The sequence below is a fragment of the Pieris napi genome, chromosome Z (assembly GCF_905475465.1).
Source record: "Pieris napi chromosome Z, ilPieNapi1.2, whole genome shotgun sequence".
Lineage (NCBI taxonomy): Eukaryota > Metazoa > Arthropoda > Insecta > Lepidoptera > Pieridae > Pieris > Pieris napi.
The window spans coordinates 12360258-12382450 of NC_062259.1; the positions used below are offsets into that span (position 1 = coordinate 12360258).

Genomic DNA, 22193 nt, shown 5'->3' on the forward strand with positions numbered 1-22193 from the left:
TTTTTTTTTTAAGATTTCTGTATTTTTTTTTTTAATAATGTTATGGCCTGGTAACGAGACCTTTAAGCCACAAGATTTCTGTATAGTATAGTATAGTATTAGTATACACAAATCGAAGTGGTCACAGATTACAGAAACTTTTCTGGAGCCGCAATTTTGTAAAACTGACAATGCAATTATTATCTATGGAAAACTGCACGATGCCGCGTAGAGCCTGACAAACGTGTCCGTGGGACGCGATTCTTCATATGGCCACACTGCTGTGTGTGTCAAACTAAGTCAGCTAATAAATAAATTAAAAAAAAAAAAAAGTCAAACTAAGTGCCAATGGACTTTGTATCCGGCTAATAAATAAATTAATTGTCAAACTAAATGTCACTTTAAAGTTTAACCTCTTGATGTTGATGTGGTGTGATTATTTAAGTTTTTGTGCGAAAAAATGTCGAAAACCATTAAAAGCAGTGCCCGGAGCTTGCTATATACAATGATTAGATTATGAACAGAGAAAGATATATAAAGAAAGGATGATATATATCAGCGCTTCAAGGAAAACCAATAATTTTATTTCAGCTGCAAGTAAGTACAACCGAAACATTTTGATATTCGTCCTTAAAAATAAAATAAAAATTGTTTGTATTCAACATAAATTACCTTTGTTTTAGTATGTACATACGAGTAATTATGTTTCAACACAAACATTGATTATTTCTTGTTTTAAGGTCTGTCTGATGAAGATTTTAAACGTCAGATCGAAGACAGTCAAAGAAGTTGAGAAAAAAGATCTGATTACCTCTGAATCCAGTTGCCCATTTATCTAAACTGACAGGTTGTATTTCATTATCACTTACATTAGAATAAATCTAATGTAAGTGATAATCTGCCATCTAACCCAATTTTTGTTATTATTGCAGAAGTTGGTGTCAACACAATGAGGAGGATAAAAAAAGGAAGGTTCCTTAAACCAATGTGTGTGGAACACGCCAGGAAAAAACGCCTACGCAAGCCCAGTGTTTCAAACTTAGATGATTTTGACATATACACAATTCGTAATAAAATAAATGAATTTTACTGCATTAAAAAACAAGTTCCAAAAATAAGAACTTTGTTTATTGAACTGCGAGAATATATTAGATTCATTAAGGTAAATATTATTAAAAAATGGTTTTGAGTTTAAAACCAATAAAAATTAAATGTCACTTCTAAACGAAAAGTTTGAAATATCTTAGAGCTATTCTAAGATATTTCAAACTTTAACTTTAACTGAAATATATTAAGAAGCGGCAAGAAGGACAGATAATAGTTTACCAAAGTAGTTTACCTTACGAAACATATGTCCACCAAAATTACAAGCCAAAAAAATTATGACAAGGCACGAGTGGAGTAAGTGACAAAATTTTTAAAGGTATTTGGTAAATTTAATTTAGCCTTTTTTGGAATGTCTTTCAGAATTTTGTTTGTTACTTTTAATTACTTATTTATTAAGAATTACATAATATTAAGAAAACATTTATTTGTTTTTAGGTAAAAGATACAGCATAGTCCATGCTGGTTCTGAGAAGGGTTTTGTGCCCAATCCATTTTTGTGATGATATGAACGGCAATAACTTCATGAAATTGAAGGAAGAAAAATTGATACCCAAATTAACTGAACATAGTGTTATTGTAATTGATAATGTGAGTTATCGTGTAACTCAAATTAACAAACTAGCTACGATGAGCAGTTTAAAGGCTGATATTCAGAAGTGGCTCACCGAAAATGACAACAGACAGTGACACCGACTCGACCTTTGACAAAACTTTTACAATGGCTGAGCTTTTGTGTCTTGTCACAAAAACCAAACCCACTCCCCTGTACGAAGTTGAGGAACTGATAAAACAGCATGGACATGAGGTCATCATTGCCGCCATATTATTGTGATCTCAATGCTATATAATTGATTTGGATCTTGACAAAAAGCAAAGAATCATTTAAAGGCATTGATTTTGATTGGGTTCCAAATGAATAAATATTTTTGAGTTTAAGTTGTGCATCTTTATTATTCCTGTTTTCAATTGAGTGTTAATTTTAATGCAGTTAATGTTTTGCTTATAGTTATTTTTAGACTAAATTCTCTGGAGACTCCCAAACTTATTAAACTAATAATCAAGTTACGCAAAAGTATCAAGATTGTTTTTTCAGACTATATGCAGGTTAACAGCTGAAAGATTTTTAAATTTGTAACCAGAGGCTTGTGCCACAACTCACTTGTCAGACTTTATCTACATCATTTATCATCATCACCTTCATAAAGCAAATCGTAGAGGTACGGTAAAAAAAAAAATGTACTTTTTAGCAATTAAACTACTATCTAGTTGTTGTCAATTTGTAACAATTTCTTTTTGTCACTATTTAGAGTAATTTTATAAATCTATATTTTATTCTAAAAATGTATGTTTGTGCTCCTGTTTAATACCAAAAACAACGACAGCATTGCTTGAGCTAGGAGCACAGGATAAAAACTTTGACCAAACGCCTTAGATAAAAAGTGAAAAATCATTTAAGTATTCATATAGATAACACAATTTACGCTTATGAACGTCAAAAAAGAAATATACATTAAATGCTTCTAATTTTACATTTACTGCCAGTCCTCAAATCGAGGGCGTAAAACGGAAGAGAATAACTGGCAATAAACTCTCCACCACTCTTTTAATCGCCCAGTTTTTTTTACACAACGTTTGTAAGGAGCTGCAACCATTACACCACATGACATCTTAAGTAATAAATAAAATAAATTTAAAACAAAGATTTGTCCACTATCAGCAGGAGGCATGGTGAAATAGGAGCACGCACTTACATTCTCGTGGGAACAACACGGAAATACATAGTCGAGCTACATAGCATTGCTAACATCGCCGCATTCACGAATTTAAGTACGATCAGTCACCACAAGTAGCACCCGTTCACGAGTATGACGCATGGCCAGCCTTCGGCCGCCTGGATGAACGTTGTAGTTCGCCCACTACGAATATCGATTTAATGTCAGCTCATTAACCCACAAGATAATATCACGATATAACATGATACAATGAAAATAGCTGAAATAAACGAGCTTTGCTGTATTCTCATCCATAAGATCGCGTATCTTTTTCACTGCGAACGCTGCAGAACTTAGCCTATTCGAAAGACCTTCTATGTGTAGGCCCCACTAAAATTTACTATCTAAAGTAATTCCCAAGAATACCGCATTATCAACAAAGTCTATTTCCTCATCTTTAATTATTATTTGAGAATAACTACTTTTCATATTTGTAGTTACAAATGTAATACATTTTGTCTTCTTTTCGTTTAGCTTAAGATTATTTTTACTAAACCAGTGAACTACACTGGAGATGGCACTGTTTACATACTCAAGTGATGGATTTCGTCGTTTCACTTTAAATAAAAGCGAAGTGTCATCAGCAAACAGTACTATCTCGTGAAGATCCTTTATAAGAAATGGTAGGTCATTTATATAGACAAGGAATACGAAGGGACCAAGTATGGAGCCTTGCGGTACTCCCATAGTAACAGACGACACCTGTGATATAGCTTTATTAACATTTACCTTTTGAATTCTATCGCTCAGGTATGATTCCATAAGATTTAGAGCTTTTTCGCCAATGCCATAGTGTTAAAGTTTCGTGATTAGGATTTCGTAAGATACTCAAGGGCCCACTATTGCTATAATATCTAAAAGACATTAGCTTACGTTTATTTACGTAACCATTCTCACATGAAGTGCACTTGCTCTGGTAGGTCATGCATTACGCAAAATAGGTATATTTAATAAAATAAAATATTTTACAGATGCTGAGTTATACGTTTAACGTCAATAGTAAAAGTAAAAATAGTATAAGTCGTTAAAATAATGACAGAGCGATCAAGCCTATATAACAAAGCTCCGTTGTATTAGCAAAATGTGTCGGTATATATTTACGATACCAACTGCATTCGTTGAAAACATATCTTATATGTATTACTATCATTATGGTTTTTAAAGTAACGGGTGTACACTTTCTACATAATTGAGTTTTATTACGTTTTGTGTATTATTCTAAAATCAATTACTGGCAACACCGACCATAAGTCCCTCATCACCCTTCGGCCTTCGTCTTTAGACTTTGCCGTGGAAGAATTCAATACTTTGTGTCTGTGCGTCTCGGCTTGCGTTTGGTGGGTTCAATTATGGCTCTTTTCAAGATTACAACTTCTAAATTAGTTGAAATTCAGGTATGTTTATACATAATTTTATATCTAAGCACTTTTAATGACAATATATTTTTTACCGCTCTCGCACACATAACCTTTTTAATAGATTTTCGAATTTCGTGTTATGTAATATGAACTATTTTAGGCATAAAGTGCACTACTTGTGCATTTTTTTCGATCAATGAGCAGTACTTAAAATATAATTTCATACCTTGACAATGTTTGTGTATTAAAACGCACGTTTAACCCCAAGGGGCAAAAACGTTGCTGCGTTGAGGGCGTAACGTTCCAATTTTAAAAAGCATAATAACATTTTATCATATTAAACTTCTAATTTTGTAAAAATGCTTACCTGGATACCTGAATATTTGTATAGAACGACTTGATAATGTACCTCTTATGTTTTGCTAAGATATACAATTCGCGTTGGTGAAGCTTCGCCTTAGAGAGTTCTTCTTAATGCTAAAAAAAAATTATTCAAATTTTCGACAACTAAGGTATCATAACAAAATTAGAAATACTAAAATAAATAATTATATAATACAAAACTTATATAATATGCATTGTTTTCTGTTTATAATATTATCAAAAATATGGATATATGTATTAATAATGCAATATTGTATCCACTAAATTAACATGTGTTGGTATCTGTTTAACCTACATTCTCCTTTAATCTTACTTTGTTTTATGTACTAATCAATAAATGTATATCCTCCATACCTATATGACTGTTTAAACTAAAATAATAGTGAAACACCATTCAATACTCTTCTCTGCCTCTGGGACATATATATTAAATATTAATAATTTTAAGATATTTAAATTTTAACATCTTAAATTTTTTGATATATGTAATTAATGTTATACTTTATAGGGACCGAGTATGTTAAGATAATTTTTAGTTTTGTTTTTGTAATTTTTGTTTGTCTTATACATTATTGTTATTATATTATTATTATATTTTGTTTGAAATCATAAATAATACTTATGTATAGCCATCAATCAACATATCATTGCAATTTTCAAAGCAAACTGTCATTCACTAAATATGCAAGATGCTGAATTTCCGACAACTATGAAACTTTGGCATTCAAAGTTGATAAATAGAAAATTATAACAAATTTAAAAAGTTTGGTTTGGTTTTTTTGGATTGTTTTTTTTTATTATTTATAATATTATTACTATGTAGGTTAATTGTAACTACTGTACACTTTGGCATTTATTAATTAATATATATTATTGTTGAAGCTAATCAGTGAAAAAAACTATGATAATGGAAAACTATAAACAAAATAACATTCAGATGTATAGTTAAATAATCACAAACAGTGCACGGATAATGTCAAATCATTTTCATTAATCAAAAATGTAATTCTGTAGGTGTCTCTGTTCTATTCTAGTTTCTAAATTCAGATTATATAAACCAAATTGAAGAGTAAAATAATCAAACATTCACATATATCATTGGTTTTTGTTAGCCTACTTGAAACTTTAAATGTTTCATACACATTCTTATGTGAAGCCAGTGAAAGTCAAGGTTATGGTCGGTCTTCATTCACCTAGATTAAATCATGTCGTCCGAATGGCGCGATATTGTGATAAGGTATGCGTGACTATCTTCTGAGGCGTCACGTGAAAAACGGTTATGTAATTATTATTGTTACTTTGCCAATGTAGGTTAAAATAACTATTCGTTTAATCTTTGAGATTATTTAAAGTCGTTCTGATTTTAAATTACCGCCAACTTTGAAAAGTAAATTTCTCGCAGTATATGGTCTAAGATCCCGCTATACAACGACCTTCACCGAGATGCTTATTTAATGAAACTTATTTTATATATAATTTAATATGTCAATAAATATAATCCATATGGGTTGCCTAGCAAATTTCAGTCCAGAGTATTTTTTATTAATTTAAAAAAAAAATATTTTTTTAAACATTTCACCGGTATGATTATTAGATAAATTCTATACCAATCGAAAGTATGAAGCCCATAGAATATGCAAAAGTTAGGTTGTTTTTAATCAATTAATTATTTATGTGTATATTTTTTATGTGACACTAAAGTATATATACATCTTTAGTATAAAAGAAGGTTATAGTGATACATATATAATACTACCCTGATTAAAAATATTGATTGAAAAAAGTTCAAAAACTTATTATTATACATGCTAATTATAAAAAAAAATTTTTTTTTAAATATTAATTAAACATACTCTGGACTGAAATTTGCTAGGCAACCCATATGGATTATATTTATTGACATATTAAATTAAATATAAAATAAGTTTCATTAAATAAGCATCTCGGTGAAGGTCGTTGTATAGCGGGATCTTATACTAATATAAATGCGTAGCTTAATCTAACATGTGTATCAAATAGGCGTATCAATCATATCTCTGTTCGTCTTATCGTTATGAAAGCGTAATTATCGTAATCCAAGTTAGGTTCATGACATGAGTGTCCTCTTTGTCCCTTTGATTACAACAGTGTTAAAACAAATGAAGTATGCGCTCAAGAGGGACGTTATATATTAAGATTAATCCGCTCTGCAATCCCTTGAATATTGACCTCAGATTTAACTGTTTCAATATTTAGACAAGCAAGCTTTGAGAGGCTCACGTAGTCGACTGTCTTCTTAGATAGGCTACCTTAGGTTTCTTCACGATGCTTTTTCTTGCGGTACTCGAAAATTCAGTTGAAATATCCATAGGTTCAAAACCCTCGATAGTAGATTGGTAATCGAACGTTAACAATTATTACTACAATGCAGTAAATAGATTAATTTTAACTGAAAATTGTACTGGTATTTTGTATGCCACTAATAATTTAATTTGACAACTATTGTGTCAGTTAAATCATTAGTATTTTTTATTAAGATTTATTACATTTAAAACGTAATAAATACTTCGCTTTATTACGTCATGTCGGACGGCCGTAATAGCCTTGAAGATTGAGAAAAACGACGGAAAATAACTTAAACCTAGTAGTAAGGGACTGTTTCACAATGTACGGATAAGTTCTACATAAGTTCCAAATTCGCTATTTATTACTTATTGGTAGGATAAACACTATTGTTGCGTTTCACGACTGTCAGATAGCGCTATTCGTCACATAAAGTCCTTCAAAAGTTATGAGTCCGATTAAGTGTCACATAGCACAATTTATCTTCCAAATAATTTATGTGTTGCATAGCTATTTGGTACTTTATCCATACATTGTGAAACAGACCCTAAGTATGCGAACACAACACACACGTGTATTTCATCTGACACTTAAATAAATGACATCCCGGAATTTCGCCATTTAAGAACGCGTGGAAATTACCACTGCTCATCAAGGAAAACACGAATCCTAAAGAAATAATTGAATTTTCCATAAACCGATCCAGGAAGTCTGAGGAACATCTCAGCGCTCTCATAATTTGGCAGAGACTTTTGAATTTTGTCAAGTTATCCTCAGTAGAACATATTTTCCTAAAATACTTGCTGATTATCGGTTAATTCTACCATCTTTAATTAACCAACCTGAATTAACTCAATGTATTCATTTGGAAGTTAAATATCGTAGACTACATTTATATCAGCAAGTAAAATTACTTTATTATTCGTATTTAAATATTGCGTAACTCCTCAAGGTTGTTCACAGCCACTATTTTAGCGCCATATTTCGTTGAGAGGCTCACGTACCCGTCACGCAAACGCGTGAGAATTGTGAACAAGGTTCGATCTTTAACTTCGTAGATTAATTGTTAGTTTTTTATAAATTAATCTAGTCATACAAACTTGCTTTGGCCTCGTTGCGGAGGCTAAGACACTTTTTGGGTGCGACAGCCAGTAGGTAATTCAGTAATATTTAGCTTTTAAAAGAAGTTTATTGCTTGAAGACTTTCTCGGGTAGCTTTTCAAATTTGAATCAGGTTTTCTTTAAATTCGTCATAACTGTCCGTACTTATGTAATACGTACATATTGGCCAATATTTTACCCATATGAAGCTGAAGTGTACCTTGTATATTAATTATATTTTTATAGTTAAAGGGAGTAACGTTTCAAACTGATCCAACAAATGAATATACATATTTAAAATTATGTTAATGTAGGTATGCGTGTATTGAACTCGGTTCATTTCATATGCAAGGAGCAGGTGATAACAATTGTATATGTTTCTTTTGTTAAGAAGAAGACCTTGTTCATGAACGGTCGTGTTTTAATAGATATTTCTCATTATAGTGCCTGACGTGACCGCACATATTTTACCTTTATTATCACTTCTTAAACTTAGATCAAATCCCCGCGTAAAAACCATATTTTAAACAAATTTAAAAAAAAAATACATTTCTTATTTGTATTGATTGACTTTGTAATATTAAGAAAATTAAATTATAAAAATTATTTTTAAAGGAATGTGAAGATCCTATTAGGGTAGTTTTTGGAAGACATTGCCAAGTCAAGCCGTGGAAAGCGAGACGTGGAATACAATCCAATGCGGTCTAATCTAAATCTATAGTCTTCATAAAGAACAAAAAATGTGTCCTAACAGACAGATATTTTTCTTACATTATTTAATTGTTGACTACATAGTAAAACAAATACCTCGTAGGCTCGTTTTCCCCCCTTTTTCTATAAAAAAGTAACCAAAGAAAGGACTTGGTATTTTTTGACTCAACTGATAAAAAAATTTATCCGCCTTTATTGTGTTCAAGTGAATCTATATAATAAACCGTCTGGTCGCTGAGCAAGATTTGAATCGTCAATCTGGTTTAAATTGCCAATCTATTCAGTCTGTATAAAACGAACGGAAGTGGTGATCATACCAATCAATCAGAAACGGTTTGAAGAAGCGTCGAGTTAAGCCATTGTATTCAATGTCAATTGGTAAACTGTATTTGACCCGACTTATTGATTGAATTGTGGAACAACATTGATAGATTAATTAAGAACGAATATAATGGAACTATCATCTATTTATAGGTCGTAAAACTAATTAAACTAACAAATAGATACATTGGGCTATTATTGATTCTCTGGCGTCTAATGTCTTAAATAATAACGATTTTTTCAAAATCAAAATCATTTAATCATGTAGGTAACACATTGTACACTTATGACGTGTCAGTAAAGAAATACATATTAATGCTTCTAATTTTACATTTACTGCTAGTTCTCAAATTAAGGGCGTAGAACGGAAGAGAAGAACTGGCAATAAACTCTCCGCCACTCTTTTTAATCGCCATGTTTTTTTTTACACAACGTTTGTAAGGGGCTCAACCATTAAACATATTTTGAAAAGATAATAACGATTTTTTGCGAAGATGCCTATGTAAGCGCGATTTTAAAAGTGGAGTTAGTAAGGTCGAAGTCCGGCTGTGTACCAATTGATATTGCTTTCTTTGAGCTAGTAACAGAATGTACGTCTTGAGACAACTGGTCATATCTTTGACCCGAAAGTGATCTGTTCCCGGCAAACTTACCTACTTGTTTAAATAGGAAAACTATATGATAATTTGAAAATCATACCCTTTGAATCGTAAACACCCTTACCTCATAACTTAAAAATACTTAAATGGTAGATAATACTGAAAGCAACAATTGATGTAAATAAATAATATAATAATAATAAATAGATAATAATATAATATAATAATAAATAGATAATAATAATTGGTAACTTGCTATTTATGTATGACTTCCAACAATAACCGTTTCTTTGGGGAATAAATTTTGAAGAATTTATTTTGTTTAAAGTAAATTCCCTTCGTTAATATATAAAACATTATCCTCAACGCATTTATCCTTATTTTGATGTATCCTTGTTATAATTAAGGTCACAAGTTTAAGATATTGAATTTTCCTCTCAGTTAAGCCATCTAAAGAGAACACAATTTTTTTCGTGTTCTGTGATGAAAACCTTATATATATATATATATATATATAACGACACTCAAGGGACTGTGCTTATTTTGACGTAACAAAGAGTTGTCGTTAAACGGAAAGTAGAAAAATCTGTATTAGAAAAAAATAAAGTTTATTTCAGACTAGTGTTAGTATGCTATGCTAACGCTTTTGCTGTACCAGCAAATGTGTTGTATTTTTTTACTTATTTTATTTATATCTTGCAATATTGAGGCATCTTTGTGATAAAGTCCAAGCAAAAAAAATAAAAACCATTAAATTATTAAAATTGTTACAGAAAATATGCCCAACGGCATCTATTCTGCTCCGCAACTTGAGTGCGGAGAACACAAACCTTAAGAGCGTGCTGCAGGAGAAGATTCCAAAGGAACAGGAGAAGATCCGCGAGCTCCGTAAGAAACATGGCGCCACCAAAATGGGAGACGTCACCGTTGACATGGTAAGTCGCAACATGTCATCATCAGATCTTTCTTCATTAAAAAAAAATAAGTGGCGCTACAACCTCTTTAGGTCTTGGCCTCAGATTTCTGAATCTGTTTCATTTTTAAATCTAATAGGCAAGTAGGTGATCAGCCTCCAATGCCTAACACACGCCGTCGACTTTTTGGGTCTAAGACATGTCGGTTTCATCGCGATGTTTTCCTTCACCGTTCGAGCAAATGTTAAATGCGCACATAGAAAGAAAGTCCATTGGTGCACAGTCTGGGATCGAACCTACGACCACAGGTATCGGTATGAGAGTCGCACGCTAAAGCCACTAGGCCAACACTGCTCTTGCTTATGCGGCGTATTAACTAGCGTGCCCTCCAATAGGCCACATCTCACTCAACATAGGGGTGTGATTGTGACCCAACTTGTGTCCAGTTCTGTATAAAAAGAGATAAATAGGTTTAGAAGGCCTTTGATTAATATATTTGTATTATTCCCACCACCTACTATTCTGTATCGTGTTCTCAAAAATGCAATCATTTGTGATCAAACATGAAATGACTATATACTTCCAGATATAATTAATATACAGTGAAATCTCTATAACTCGAACCTCGTCAAGTGAACCCCTAAACACGGTATCTCGAATTATTTAGACTTTGTAACTCGAACAAAATGTTATTTCCCTACGAAGTATTTATAATAATACATATACATTCTATAACTCAAATTTCAAAAAGGAGACTCCGTAAGTCGTAGTTAGTAAAATATAATGACGTCTTACTTGGAATTCCCCGAAATAATAGCGATAAAATCCAAAAGGAATGTTCGGGTTCGGCTTCTAATCTATTGTTATTGTATTAATTAATGAATACATTCATTGCATACAATCGAAAAATACATTTAGCGATCGCGCCCCTGTAAGTCGAAATTTCAGCAGTTAAATCATATCTCGAAGTTCTTGTGAAGTGGAAAGCGCGTTAACTCTATTTTTTTGCATTTCCCTTGACATTCGAATTATAGAGAGTCCGCTGTATATAATATATTTAATGGAAAGATGCTGTAAGATATTCTTAGGTTTACCCTATTCAGAGCTGAGACAACGCTTTTGTTATCAAATGTTTTATTTATTAATAGTTTCTCATACGGGCGTCGTCGTACGCACTTAGTCCACAATCCATAGAATCGTGGCGGCCTATGTAAAATAGTACGATATTGGAAATGTAACTAAAACATAATAGATCCATCCGGTTCTTTTATTTAACGGACAAAAATGTATTAAATATATAATTAGTATTTATATTCATAGAAATTCCTAAACAAACTTATGAGTTTAATACTGTAGGGCATATAAAACTTCTATTATACATCATATAAAGAACATATAAAATGAAATATATAGTTTAAACAATGTTATATATCTCTCTCTTCAGTCGGTAGCTCATGTCGGAGCCTCATGCTCAGCAAGGAAACATCTGGAGCGGATGTTATTTATGGAGATCTAAATACATTATACATTACAGATGTACGGTGGAATGCGCGGAATCAAGGGTTTGATCTGCGAAACATCAGTCCTTGACGCTGATGAAGGTATCAGATTCCGTGGTCTCTCCATCCCCGAGTGTCAAAAGCAACTGCCCAAAGCCAAGGGTGGTGACGAGCCTCTGCCCGAAGGTCTTTTCTGGCTTCTTGTCACTGGGGAAGTTCCCACCGAAGCCCAAGTCGCTGCGATATCCAAGGAATGGGCTCAAAGGTAAATCTTTTTTCTTATGCATATTTTCACCAGTAAAACTCAAAACCTTATAAAAATACATTTGGCATTGAACTTTAAATTAAAGAAAGATATTTTAAAATTGGTTTTGCTATAAAGATATAGTGTTTTTTTATGGCATTCTTTCTAGTAATCTTCTATATCTTTCGTGCATTAAATTTGTATTTTAGCGGCTTAATACGTGCAATAATTTGCGTGTTTGTAGTTAAATAAATTTTATATTACGTCTTGATGGTTAAGAACCATAGTTAATTATAACTTTGATCTTTTAAATTGTGTGAAGTTTAAATTTCAAAAGTCTTAAGAAGCAATCGTAGTAACCTTCACGGTGACCTTCGACTACTCGGAGGTTATTTCTGGATAAATCTTTTAAGGAAAATTGAAAAAAAAACTATTTCACACGCAACATTAAAAATTAATTAGGAGTAACTTTTCCATTACAATTCTTATACATTTAATTTATATAATATAAAAATCAATTATCTGCCGTCAGCCAGATCTATAAACATTTTCTTTTCAGGGCGGAATTACCAGCCCACGTCGTGACAATGCTGAACAATATGCCAACCAAATTACACCCAATGTCGCAATTTTCGGCTGCCGTTACTGCCCTTAACAGCGAGTCTAAGTTCGCTCAAGCCTACTCTGAGGGTGTGCACAAGTCCAAGTACTGGGAGGTCAGTAAATAAAAAAACCATTTTACAACCCTTCTAGTTTTAAATTTCTGTATTGCTCCGTGATTATTTGTTTTTCCTTATAGGTTATTATTGGGTCTAAGGCATGCCGGTTTTCTCCCACTGTTTCCCACCGTACGAGCAAAGTTAAATGTGCACATAAAAGTCCATTGGTACACATTTGGGCTTCGAACCTACGACCTTTAGAGTCGCCTTAGACCAGCACTGCTCAGTAAATAGAAACATAAGAGAAATTACTGTTACTAGATTGTGTTTTTCGAAGATATATTAAAATTATATCTTATATTGAATTCATTCCGAAAATTTGCAGTGATGTCGCGATTAAATACAAAGAGTTGAAAATTTTATATAGTAGGCACTAAACCATAATTTTTGGGGAATCGAACACAAATGTTAATCCGCGGAATCCTTTAATCCACTATAGTATATATAGGTTTGTATTGAATAAATTTTCAGTATGTTTACGAAGACGCAATGAACTTGATCGCTAAGTTGCCCGTGATTGCCGCAACCATCTACCGCAATGTTTACCGCGATGGAAAGGGAATCGGTGCCATTGACGAGAACAAGGATTGGTCAGCTAACTACTGCACCATGCTTGGCTTCGACGACGCACAGTTCACTGAACTAATGCGTCTCTACCTCACCATTCACAGGTAACATAAATAAAAGTAGATTTCATACGACTACTCACTCATCACTCATTAATCAGGATTACATTAAGGAGTGATGGCCCTCTCCAAATGTTTCAATTTGTCTCTCATCCTCCACACCATTTTCCTTAATCCTTCCCCGCTATCCTTTTTATTCCATCTTAGGTTTCTGGTGGGCGTTCTGTATTTTTTCAAATTCACAGGTATTAAATTATATAATACGAAAAAAATGAACCAATGATCACGTAAAGTTTCCATTAAACCGTGAAGTGCTAATTGAAAGTGAATGTAAAATAATTTTATAATTACGTGCTAAAGAACCCAAAACAGCTTTGCGAATTTGTCTTGTGTGTTGCGAATTTATTGTGTGTGTGATTCATGTGTAATATTTTTTATTTCCTTCATCTAACAGCTATTAAGCTACAAATTTTATTAATCATACTATTTTGTGCGCAAATGTTTGTCCAAATGCATGATCATGTTCTCAAAAATATTAACAACTGCGGCTTGCACGACACTATTATTTTGAAATAAAGATAAGCTATAGTCAGGAATTAGCTTTTGGTTAAAGAATTTTGGAAATCGGATCGCATTTCATTACAAATACGTTCATTATGTCTGAAAATATTTTTTTTATATGTAGTTACTTTGAGTTTATATCTCTTTACTTTAATTTCGAGATAACTCCGAAGATAATCATTTAAATTACACGGTGTAAAAGCGTACAATGCACGATATACCAATGCATTTTGAGAGCATCTATAAAATATTTAAACGGATATTTTTTTACATTATTTACGTAACGCAATGTTTCGAGTGCTTTAAGACTCAAACTGGTTTTGTAGGGATCTGCCTTCACAAGTATACATGTTGCTTAAAGGTCTGGTTACTTTTTGTGTAAAGAAATAAAATATTTGTATTTGTGGTAAACAGTCTGTCATATGTACTTCAAAAGTATTCGATATCGTGATTAATCAAAAGATTCCTTTTAATACAATCTACTGCTAAGTTTTTACTTGCAAGGTTATCCTGAAAAATATATTCAAACCTGATAATGTGCATATATAGTAAAATGTATGTTTAGATTTATTTAACAACGAAGTCTTACAAGTAATATTCTTAAGCTACATAATAATAATAATTAAAAATTGATAAAGTGATAATTAAAAAAAAAATAATTTCTCCCTGTGGCAGTATCTTATACGCTGGCAGTCCTCGCTGTATTGCGATACTTATTCATTGCGCGAGGAAAGCACCAATAATTTTTTTTGAAAGATATTTAATATTTTTAAAAATTAATTGCTTATGGCTTTTTCGAATCTGTACCTAATTATTTATATGTTCTCACTATCATTATTTAGATTTCTAGGACAATTGTGCATCTCGAAGGTTCTTTATTAATTACGACTCAATATCTTAATAGCTGGAAATAACTTGTGACGTCAACGCTTGATATTTAATTGTTTACTCTACATTTTAGTGACTTCCGGTTGCGCAACATTTATGTTCATTATTCTTCATATTAACTAAGCTATTTTTCTTTTAAATGAGCGAAGTTAAATGAAATGAAGTTTCTTGAAATGGTATTCATGTCTGATGTTGCTTATATTGCTATAATTACGGCTGTTTAAATAATTTCAAACAAATATATTATGCATGGCCATAACTGTTAATTCTTAAAATTAATAATAATCTTAGTTAAAAAATTATTTTATAATTTATAAGAAAAATACAAGAAATTCAACAAGTTTGGTCCCTCTGGCAGTGTACCTTTAACGCTGGCAGCATTTCCTCGCTGTATTGCGAGACTTATTGGTTGAGCCAGGAAAGCACCAGCTCTGGGGTCACCGGTACTATCTACCAGGCGCCAACTTAAATCTTTAGTTAGCGCTTGTGCACTTGAACCCAAGAGTAGAGACTCTTCAATCTCCAAAGGGAGTATAACAAATATTTCGGGCTTACGTTATGATTATTGAAATTAATCATATATGTATAAAATCAATTAGGGCGCACACGTCAGCACAGTTATATAGTATACTGTTAAGTTACAAAAGCTTTCAATATTTATTATTCAATCAATTCAACGGAGTAATGCTGACAATTTTTCATAAGCGGAGTGTGTTTTCTGTACTCCATCAAATTAATATTAAAATGGATTTTAAATGTTCATATGTATAAAAATAGATTTGATATCAAGAATCACATTCTTTCGGTATAATTACAGCCATTGTATTCAATCGCAAAGGCGCGTTCATGTGCAATATTGAGTCAATTACGCGCCATACGTTTCAATAATATTTCAATTGATCATCTCAATAAAAAACTGCCTCTATAATATATATACAAATGTATGATTGTATCATCGGGAACTTACACTCACTCCTTGGCTGTCTTGTCCCTAGAAACGAGAAACTTCCAGCCCTGAGATTTTCTACTTTGAAAGGATTTAATAAGTATTGTGTTTTAGTCAATTAATCAATGAAGGTTATAAAACTCTATATAAAATAGCTTATAATACATACATAAAAGCTGTGCTAAAAATAATTTGTCTAGTGAGCGTCCAACTCATCCCTGACGGTGTAGGTTCGAACCCCGTCTGTGAACTAGCGGCCTATTCCTTGATCACCTACATGCCTATTAGGAAGGGAGGAAGCCACCTACTTGGGAATCAAATGATAGCGAAACATACGTATGGTACTACCTGAGGCCAAGGTCACGGTGACACTGGATTTTTGTGTGAAAAGTTTACGACGTAATTTACGTAGCTTAGTACGAATAGTTTACTATTCGAAAACATAACCTACTCGTCTTGGCCTCAGACATTCGCAGGAATGTCTTGAAGTTTTTCAAGTCAAGAAATCCATTCTTGAACAGTCAAGGTTCGACCGCATGACGCATGATTCGCATGTGAATACGAAATTCCACCCGTATCACCTCGACGTCCGTCGTTCCACAACTGAGCGTTTGTTAGGGCATTTTTTGCCGCGCACCAACACTATTTCGAAGCTCGCCACTGACGTATTCCCGAACCAATTCGACTTAGGGTCAAGAAGAGAGCGTACTAATTCTTAAAAGGCCGGCAACACATTCGTGAGCCCTCTGATACAAATTCTACGAAGTCAACCAATAAGACATTAGTTCATACAGATTACTTTTACAACAATTATTTTTGCTCATAGATTTCATAGTATATCCTCGCTAGACTATTAAGTGTCTATTAAGAGTTAATTATTTGATGATTAAGCCTGCTTTTTAAATAACTTCATAGAACCTAAACAATCACTAGGCTTTCTTAAATATTTAACTAATTCAGCGAATTTTTAGCTTAATGGACAACTCTGATAGCTTCGAAAATTGTTAAACCCGCATGTTTTAAAGGTTATCGCATGTACATTGTACACTTAACTAGTGATTACATACCTATTTGTGATAATACACTAATTTCTAGCACAGCGAATGAATGGCCTTGCAAATGCTGACAATATATATTATATGTGCGTGACTAAAACACAAGATTTGTAGCTGTCCCATATGGGGAATACATTTTTCTGTCTGTTCCGTTGATTAATCATGTTTTTTACTCGAACACTACATTATGTATATATGAACTACTTGTATATTAAGTTATAATAATTTTTGACGGATTTCGAAAAAGCCGAATACAAATCGACGTGAACGGAGCTTAACAAGACTTGCTTTATATCAGTTATTTTGTGTAACTAAAGTTCAACTTACAAGAGGATATCTATGAGACGAGTAAATAAAGCTAGGTTTAAAAAATGCATTGTGGCTCATACACCTCTAATATCATTTTAGAAAAACAAAGACTGTTTCATATTTAGAATTTCTAAATATCATTATCTCCGAATCTTGCAATATGGAATTTGTAATGTTATCGCTATATCGTTATCAATGTCACCTTGAATTATTTAGATAGACTACGACCCAAAATTAGATAACAAATACCTATGTCACGATTTGTATCAAGTTGTCGCGATTTCACCTGGACCAATACATATATGTTGCTAAGCTATTAAGTAATTAGAAAATTAAAAAATAATAAAAAGAAAATCAAAACAAATTTAAAAATTTAGTCTTTGAGGCAGTGTTCGATTGTTTATGGTATTTAAAGGAAAGTCTGTAACTTATAAATAATTATAGCTGGCTTCTCATGAAGAAAAAAAAAGAATTTCAGTATTCGTTGTATAGAAAACACGAAAGAGCACGTCAAATAAAATAATGAAACAACGAGTTTGAATTCGTTTCATCAATAAATTCTCGTAACGGTTATATATTTAAAGTGTTGCGAATGTCATTGTACCAATTTGGCTCTAAAAATAACACATGTTTGTGCACCACTTGGCAACGTATCCAATATGTAATGTACTCTCAATGTATACACACGTAATATACGTGTACTTCTAGATAGGATTGACACGTGAAGTCAGAGATTTCCATTAACTTTTGAGATTATATAAAGAACTCAGTTACTAATAGTAGTGAGACTTGAGTTAAGCAACTCTTAATAGACGTCTCTGTACCACCATTCAGTAATATAAGAATTTGTGGCCAAGCGAATTTTTTATATCCGCTATTGCTCAGCGAAGTTGAATTTACAAATACTTAGATTAAATAGCACCACCAACAGGTGAATACATAAGTACTGGATTTACATTTTTTGCCGAGAATAGAACTGGTTAACTTCAATATGGAATCCAAGGATAGGGTATATACTACATATATGTATATATATATAAAGGTCAAAAAGTACCAATTTTTTAAAATAAGTGTTGGAAATAAATTGGATTTTTATTCTCCAGTATAAATACTGGAATTAAAATTCCCCTCCAGGTGGTGTTAAAAAATTATGTCTGGTATATTGCTTATGCTTATATTCCTGTAAATGTCTTAATTAGACGAAGGAAATACTCTGTCCTTGAAATCAGCATTTTAATATGACGGTTCATTAGTAATTCGTATGATAAATTTATAGTTTAATTATTCTTGTACTAGTAAAGTATTAATGTATTATCGAACAATTGGCACTTCACGAGGAATAAGAAATAAAAACTTTATTTAAAATTTTCTATATACACAAGGAATTCATATTATATTTAATAACATTCTGGAATGTCGATTGTTTACAGTGACCACGAGGGTGGAAATGTATCAGCCCACACAACTCACTTGGTCGGTTCAGCTCTTAGCGACCCTTACCTGTCATTCGCTGCTGGACTTAATGGTCTGGCTGGACCACTCCACGGTCTCGCCAACCAAGAGGTATGGATTTGATTCTGGTAGTAATACCGCGGAGCGAAATTCATGCTGAACTATTTCTTGAGACGCCATTTTGGCCACAAATTTGCTAGAAATAAGCTAAATATTCATGACCAATATTCCTGTTTTACTTTCTTTCTTGAAGGCCAAGCAGTACGTATATATTGACTTATTATTTAAAGTCTATTTTGGGAATAATCAAATATCGTCTAGATTATACATCGACAATGAATTCAGAAAATAATAACAAATCAAATGTAAACACAGCATAAGCATACTTTAATAGAAAGAGACGAAAGACTTTAGTTAAAGGAGTGCTATTAGTTTTTATCATGTGAGGGGAAATTCTAGAAACGTCTATGTCCTACTTTAGTCTAGTATCTATGATAAATAAGACCAAACCTTAAAATTAATATTAGTTAATTTTACCATGTAATGAGAAGGTTTGTCTTGCTTAACACTATCATGAGTGATAATAAAGTATGAATATTTGGAATGTTATGCTGCCCATTTTGTAGTGCTACAATAATTACTTTCACACTTTCAACGCTAGGTATAGCACGATATATACGGATAATAGATTTTTTTTAATTTAGCATCAATCATGCCATAGCTACAAAATATTTGTATAGCAACAGACTATTAGTCATGATTCTGTTTGAAATGAAAATTGACTTTGCTACTTTAATTTCACAGGTATTAATCTGGTTGGAGAAGCTCCGTAAGCAAGTTGGTGACAACTTCACAGAGGAGAGCCTGAAAGAATTCATCTGGAAGACCCTGAAGTCTGGTCAAGTTGTTCCTGGATACGGACACGCTGTGCTCAGAAAGACTGACCCTAGGTAAGATACATTATTAAATTCAATATAAACAATCGTAAATTTAATATAATAATTGTCTTATTGGTCTAGGGCTCGTAGCTCGTTCTACTATGAAGTCTCTGGTTCGAAATTCTTGGTGGGCTGTAAAAAACACCACTTTCGATATTTGTTAGAACATTTTATTAGTAGCTAAGTTAGGAACTGGGTGTTGGAGCACTCCCATGTTTATGAGTACGTATGAATTTTGAAATGGAGACTTGCATTTGCACAAACTAAAATGATACATGGCAAATCTAATGAAGAAAAGATCTTAAGTTTATTGTTTAAACAGTACAAATAGTATAAGAATTCTATATTTACAGATACACATGCCAACGTGAATTTGCCCTCAAGCACTTGCCCAACGACCCATTGTTCAAACTGGTGGCTGCCGTTTACAAAGTTGTCCCACCAATCCTAACTGAGCTTGGCAAGGTCAAGAACCCATGGCCCAATGTTGACTCGCACTCCGGTGTATTGCTACAGGTAATTCATTTCCTAACAAATTAAAAGAAATATCTCAATCTCACAGGGTTATTAACCTAAATTCATAAGAAATTTGTGTTCAATTGATTGATCGTAATGTTTGAAATGCTGTGTTTTTTTCATTTTCTGACTGTATTGAAAATATATTAGGCTTACTTAGTTCAGAGTGAATCTAAAATCTTAATGCATTAAGGGTAAGTTGTCAAGAGTAAGTATTACTTCCGTTTGTCTAAAATGTATGTAAATTGACAAACGGGTAAGTATGACTTAGTGCAGACAATTCTTTGTCTTAAAAAAAAGCATTATTTGCAAAGGAGACGTTATAAATATTTACTGATCTAACAACACATGCCTTGCTACTTACGACTGAGCCTTTCTGACTTAAAATAAACCAAAGATCAAAGATAATAATCAAATTTTCTATTTCAGTATTACGGTTTGAAGGAGATGAACTACTACACTGTTATGTTCGGTGTCTCCCGTGCATTGGGTGTTCTTGCACAACTTGTCTGGTCTCGCGCCCTCGGATTCCCTATCGAAAGACCAAAATCCTTCAGCACTGACGCCCTCATCAAACAACTTGGAAAATAAGTTCAATATCAAGTTTAGAACAAAACCCCAATTCATATCCATAGCCCCATTACAGTACTTATATTTATTCCAAGAATGTAGAAGGCACTTTTGTAGATTAACTGCCAATGTAGTGAACATGATATGAATATAATCACAATAAATGAGGGTTTACAAATTTGTGAAATTTATTTAAATTGTGGGGTTGCGGTTAATAAAAGATCATTGGTTTTGGATGAAATTTTGTATAAGTAAAGTTGCACCACACTTATTATTTCTATTTTGTTTTTGTAGACTTAAGAATAAACGCGAAATTATCATTGTTTTTGTGTACTTATGTCTGTGATTTATTATTTTAGATTTTTCTCTGAGTGGTCAAACCAACAGTGTGGTGTTTATATGGGCTTAGAATAGATCATTAGCCAACTGTATGCTATATATTGTTGAATCATGTCCTTGTTCTTATTCATATTTATAAATACATCTATTGTATTTTTTTTTGTCGACCTTTGAGTGTTTCTTTTGTCTACTTACTTTGTCTATTTTTGTGTTTCTTTTCTAAAAACACAATTTTTTTAAATAACTTTTTCCCATTAAAATTTTAATAAACAGCCTAAAATATGTTATATGATCTTGGACATTTTTGAATGAATCACAATTGCATATTCAGTATTTTTAATTTTCATTGTACTTAGATTAAAACTTTCTTTAAAATGTCATATCTGTATTTCCATACATATATAACATTTTATACTATTTGATAAATACTATTTATTTGACATTGATACTTGTAGTCTAATTTATTTTCAAGTTACCAAAGTATTGAATTATTTATTATTCATTTCACATAAAAGTTTTGGGTCATGTCATCGTAATGGATTTAGATATAGTTCACTGTAGATGGAAACTGGGCAGCAGTTATGAACTAAGATTGATTCAAATTGACAATACAATAATTAAAGGAAGTAATATTCAACATTGTTGTCTTTTATTTACTTTAAAGTCGGACCAAGTTGCTATACCTAATCATGGAAAATTGCGTTTAATACAAACACATCAAAAAGATAGACCAGTCCATTATAGTTTTTTAAAGTCATAGATCTCAGTGGTTCCATTACTGGTGAAACAATAATTGTTATGGTTCCATAAGTCGTTTAAAAAAATACTCAGGCATGGACACAAATGTGTCTTACCATGCCTCAGCAATTAACCCCCTAAAATATTACCTACATTTATAAATCTTGTTATTATAAAAACAGACTGTACAAAACTCTGACCCTTATCCAACTTTAAATTAAAGTA

At 32.4% G+C, this 22193-nt stretch overlaps 1 protein-coding gene and 1 long non-coding RNA gene across 2 annotated transcripts; both read left to right on the forward strand.

The window, feature by feature from the left end:
• The first annotated feature begins 277 nt into the window (after positions 1 to 277).
• Positions 278 to 2022, forward strand: LOC125062823. The gene is made up of 4 exons (XR_007119339.1): positions 278 to 576; positions 720 to 826; positions 912 to 1141; positions 1522 to 2022. It is a non-coding gene; the product is annotated as an uncharacterized LOC125062823 (long non-coding RNA).
• A 2076-nt stretch (positions 2023 to 4098) lies between these two features.
• On the forward strand, positions 4099 to 21869 carry LOC125062315 (probable citrate synthase 2, mitochondrial). The gene is made up of 9 exons (XM_047668142.1): positions 4099 to 4252; positions 10428 to 10589; positions 12103 to 12332; positions 12871 to 13027; positions 13502 to 13701; positions 18846 to 18978; positions 19672 to 19817; positions 20159 to 20321; positions 20751 to 21869. Exons 1-9 carry the CDS (start codon positions 4208 to 4210, stop codon positions 20910 to 20912), a joined length of 1398 nt encoding a protein of 465 aa, XP_047524098.1. The 5' UTR covers positions 4099 to 4207; the 3' UTR covers positions 20913 to 21869.
• Positions 21870 to 22193: the final 324 nt, after the last annotated feature.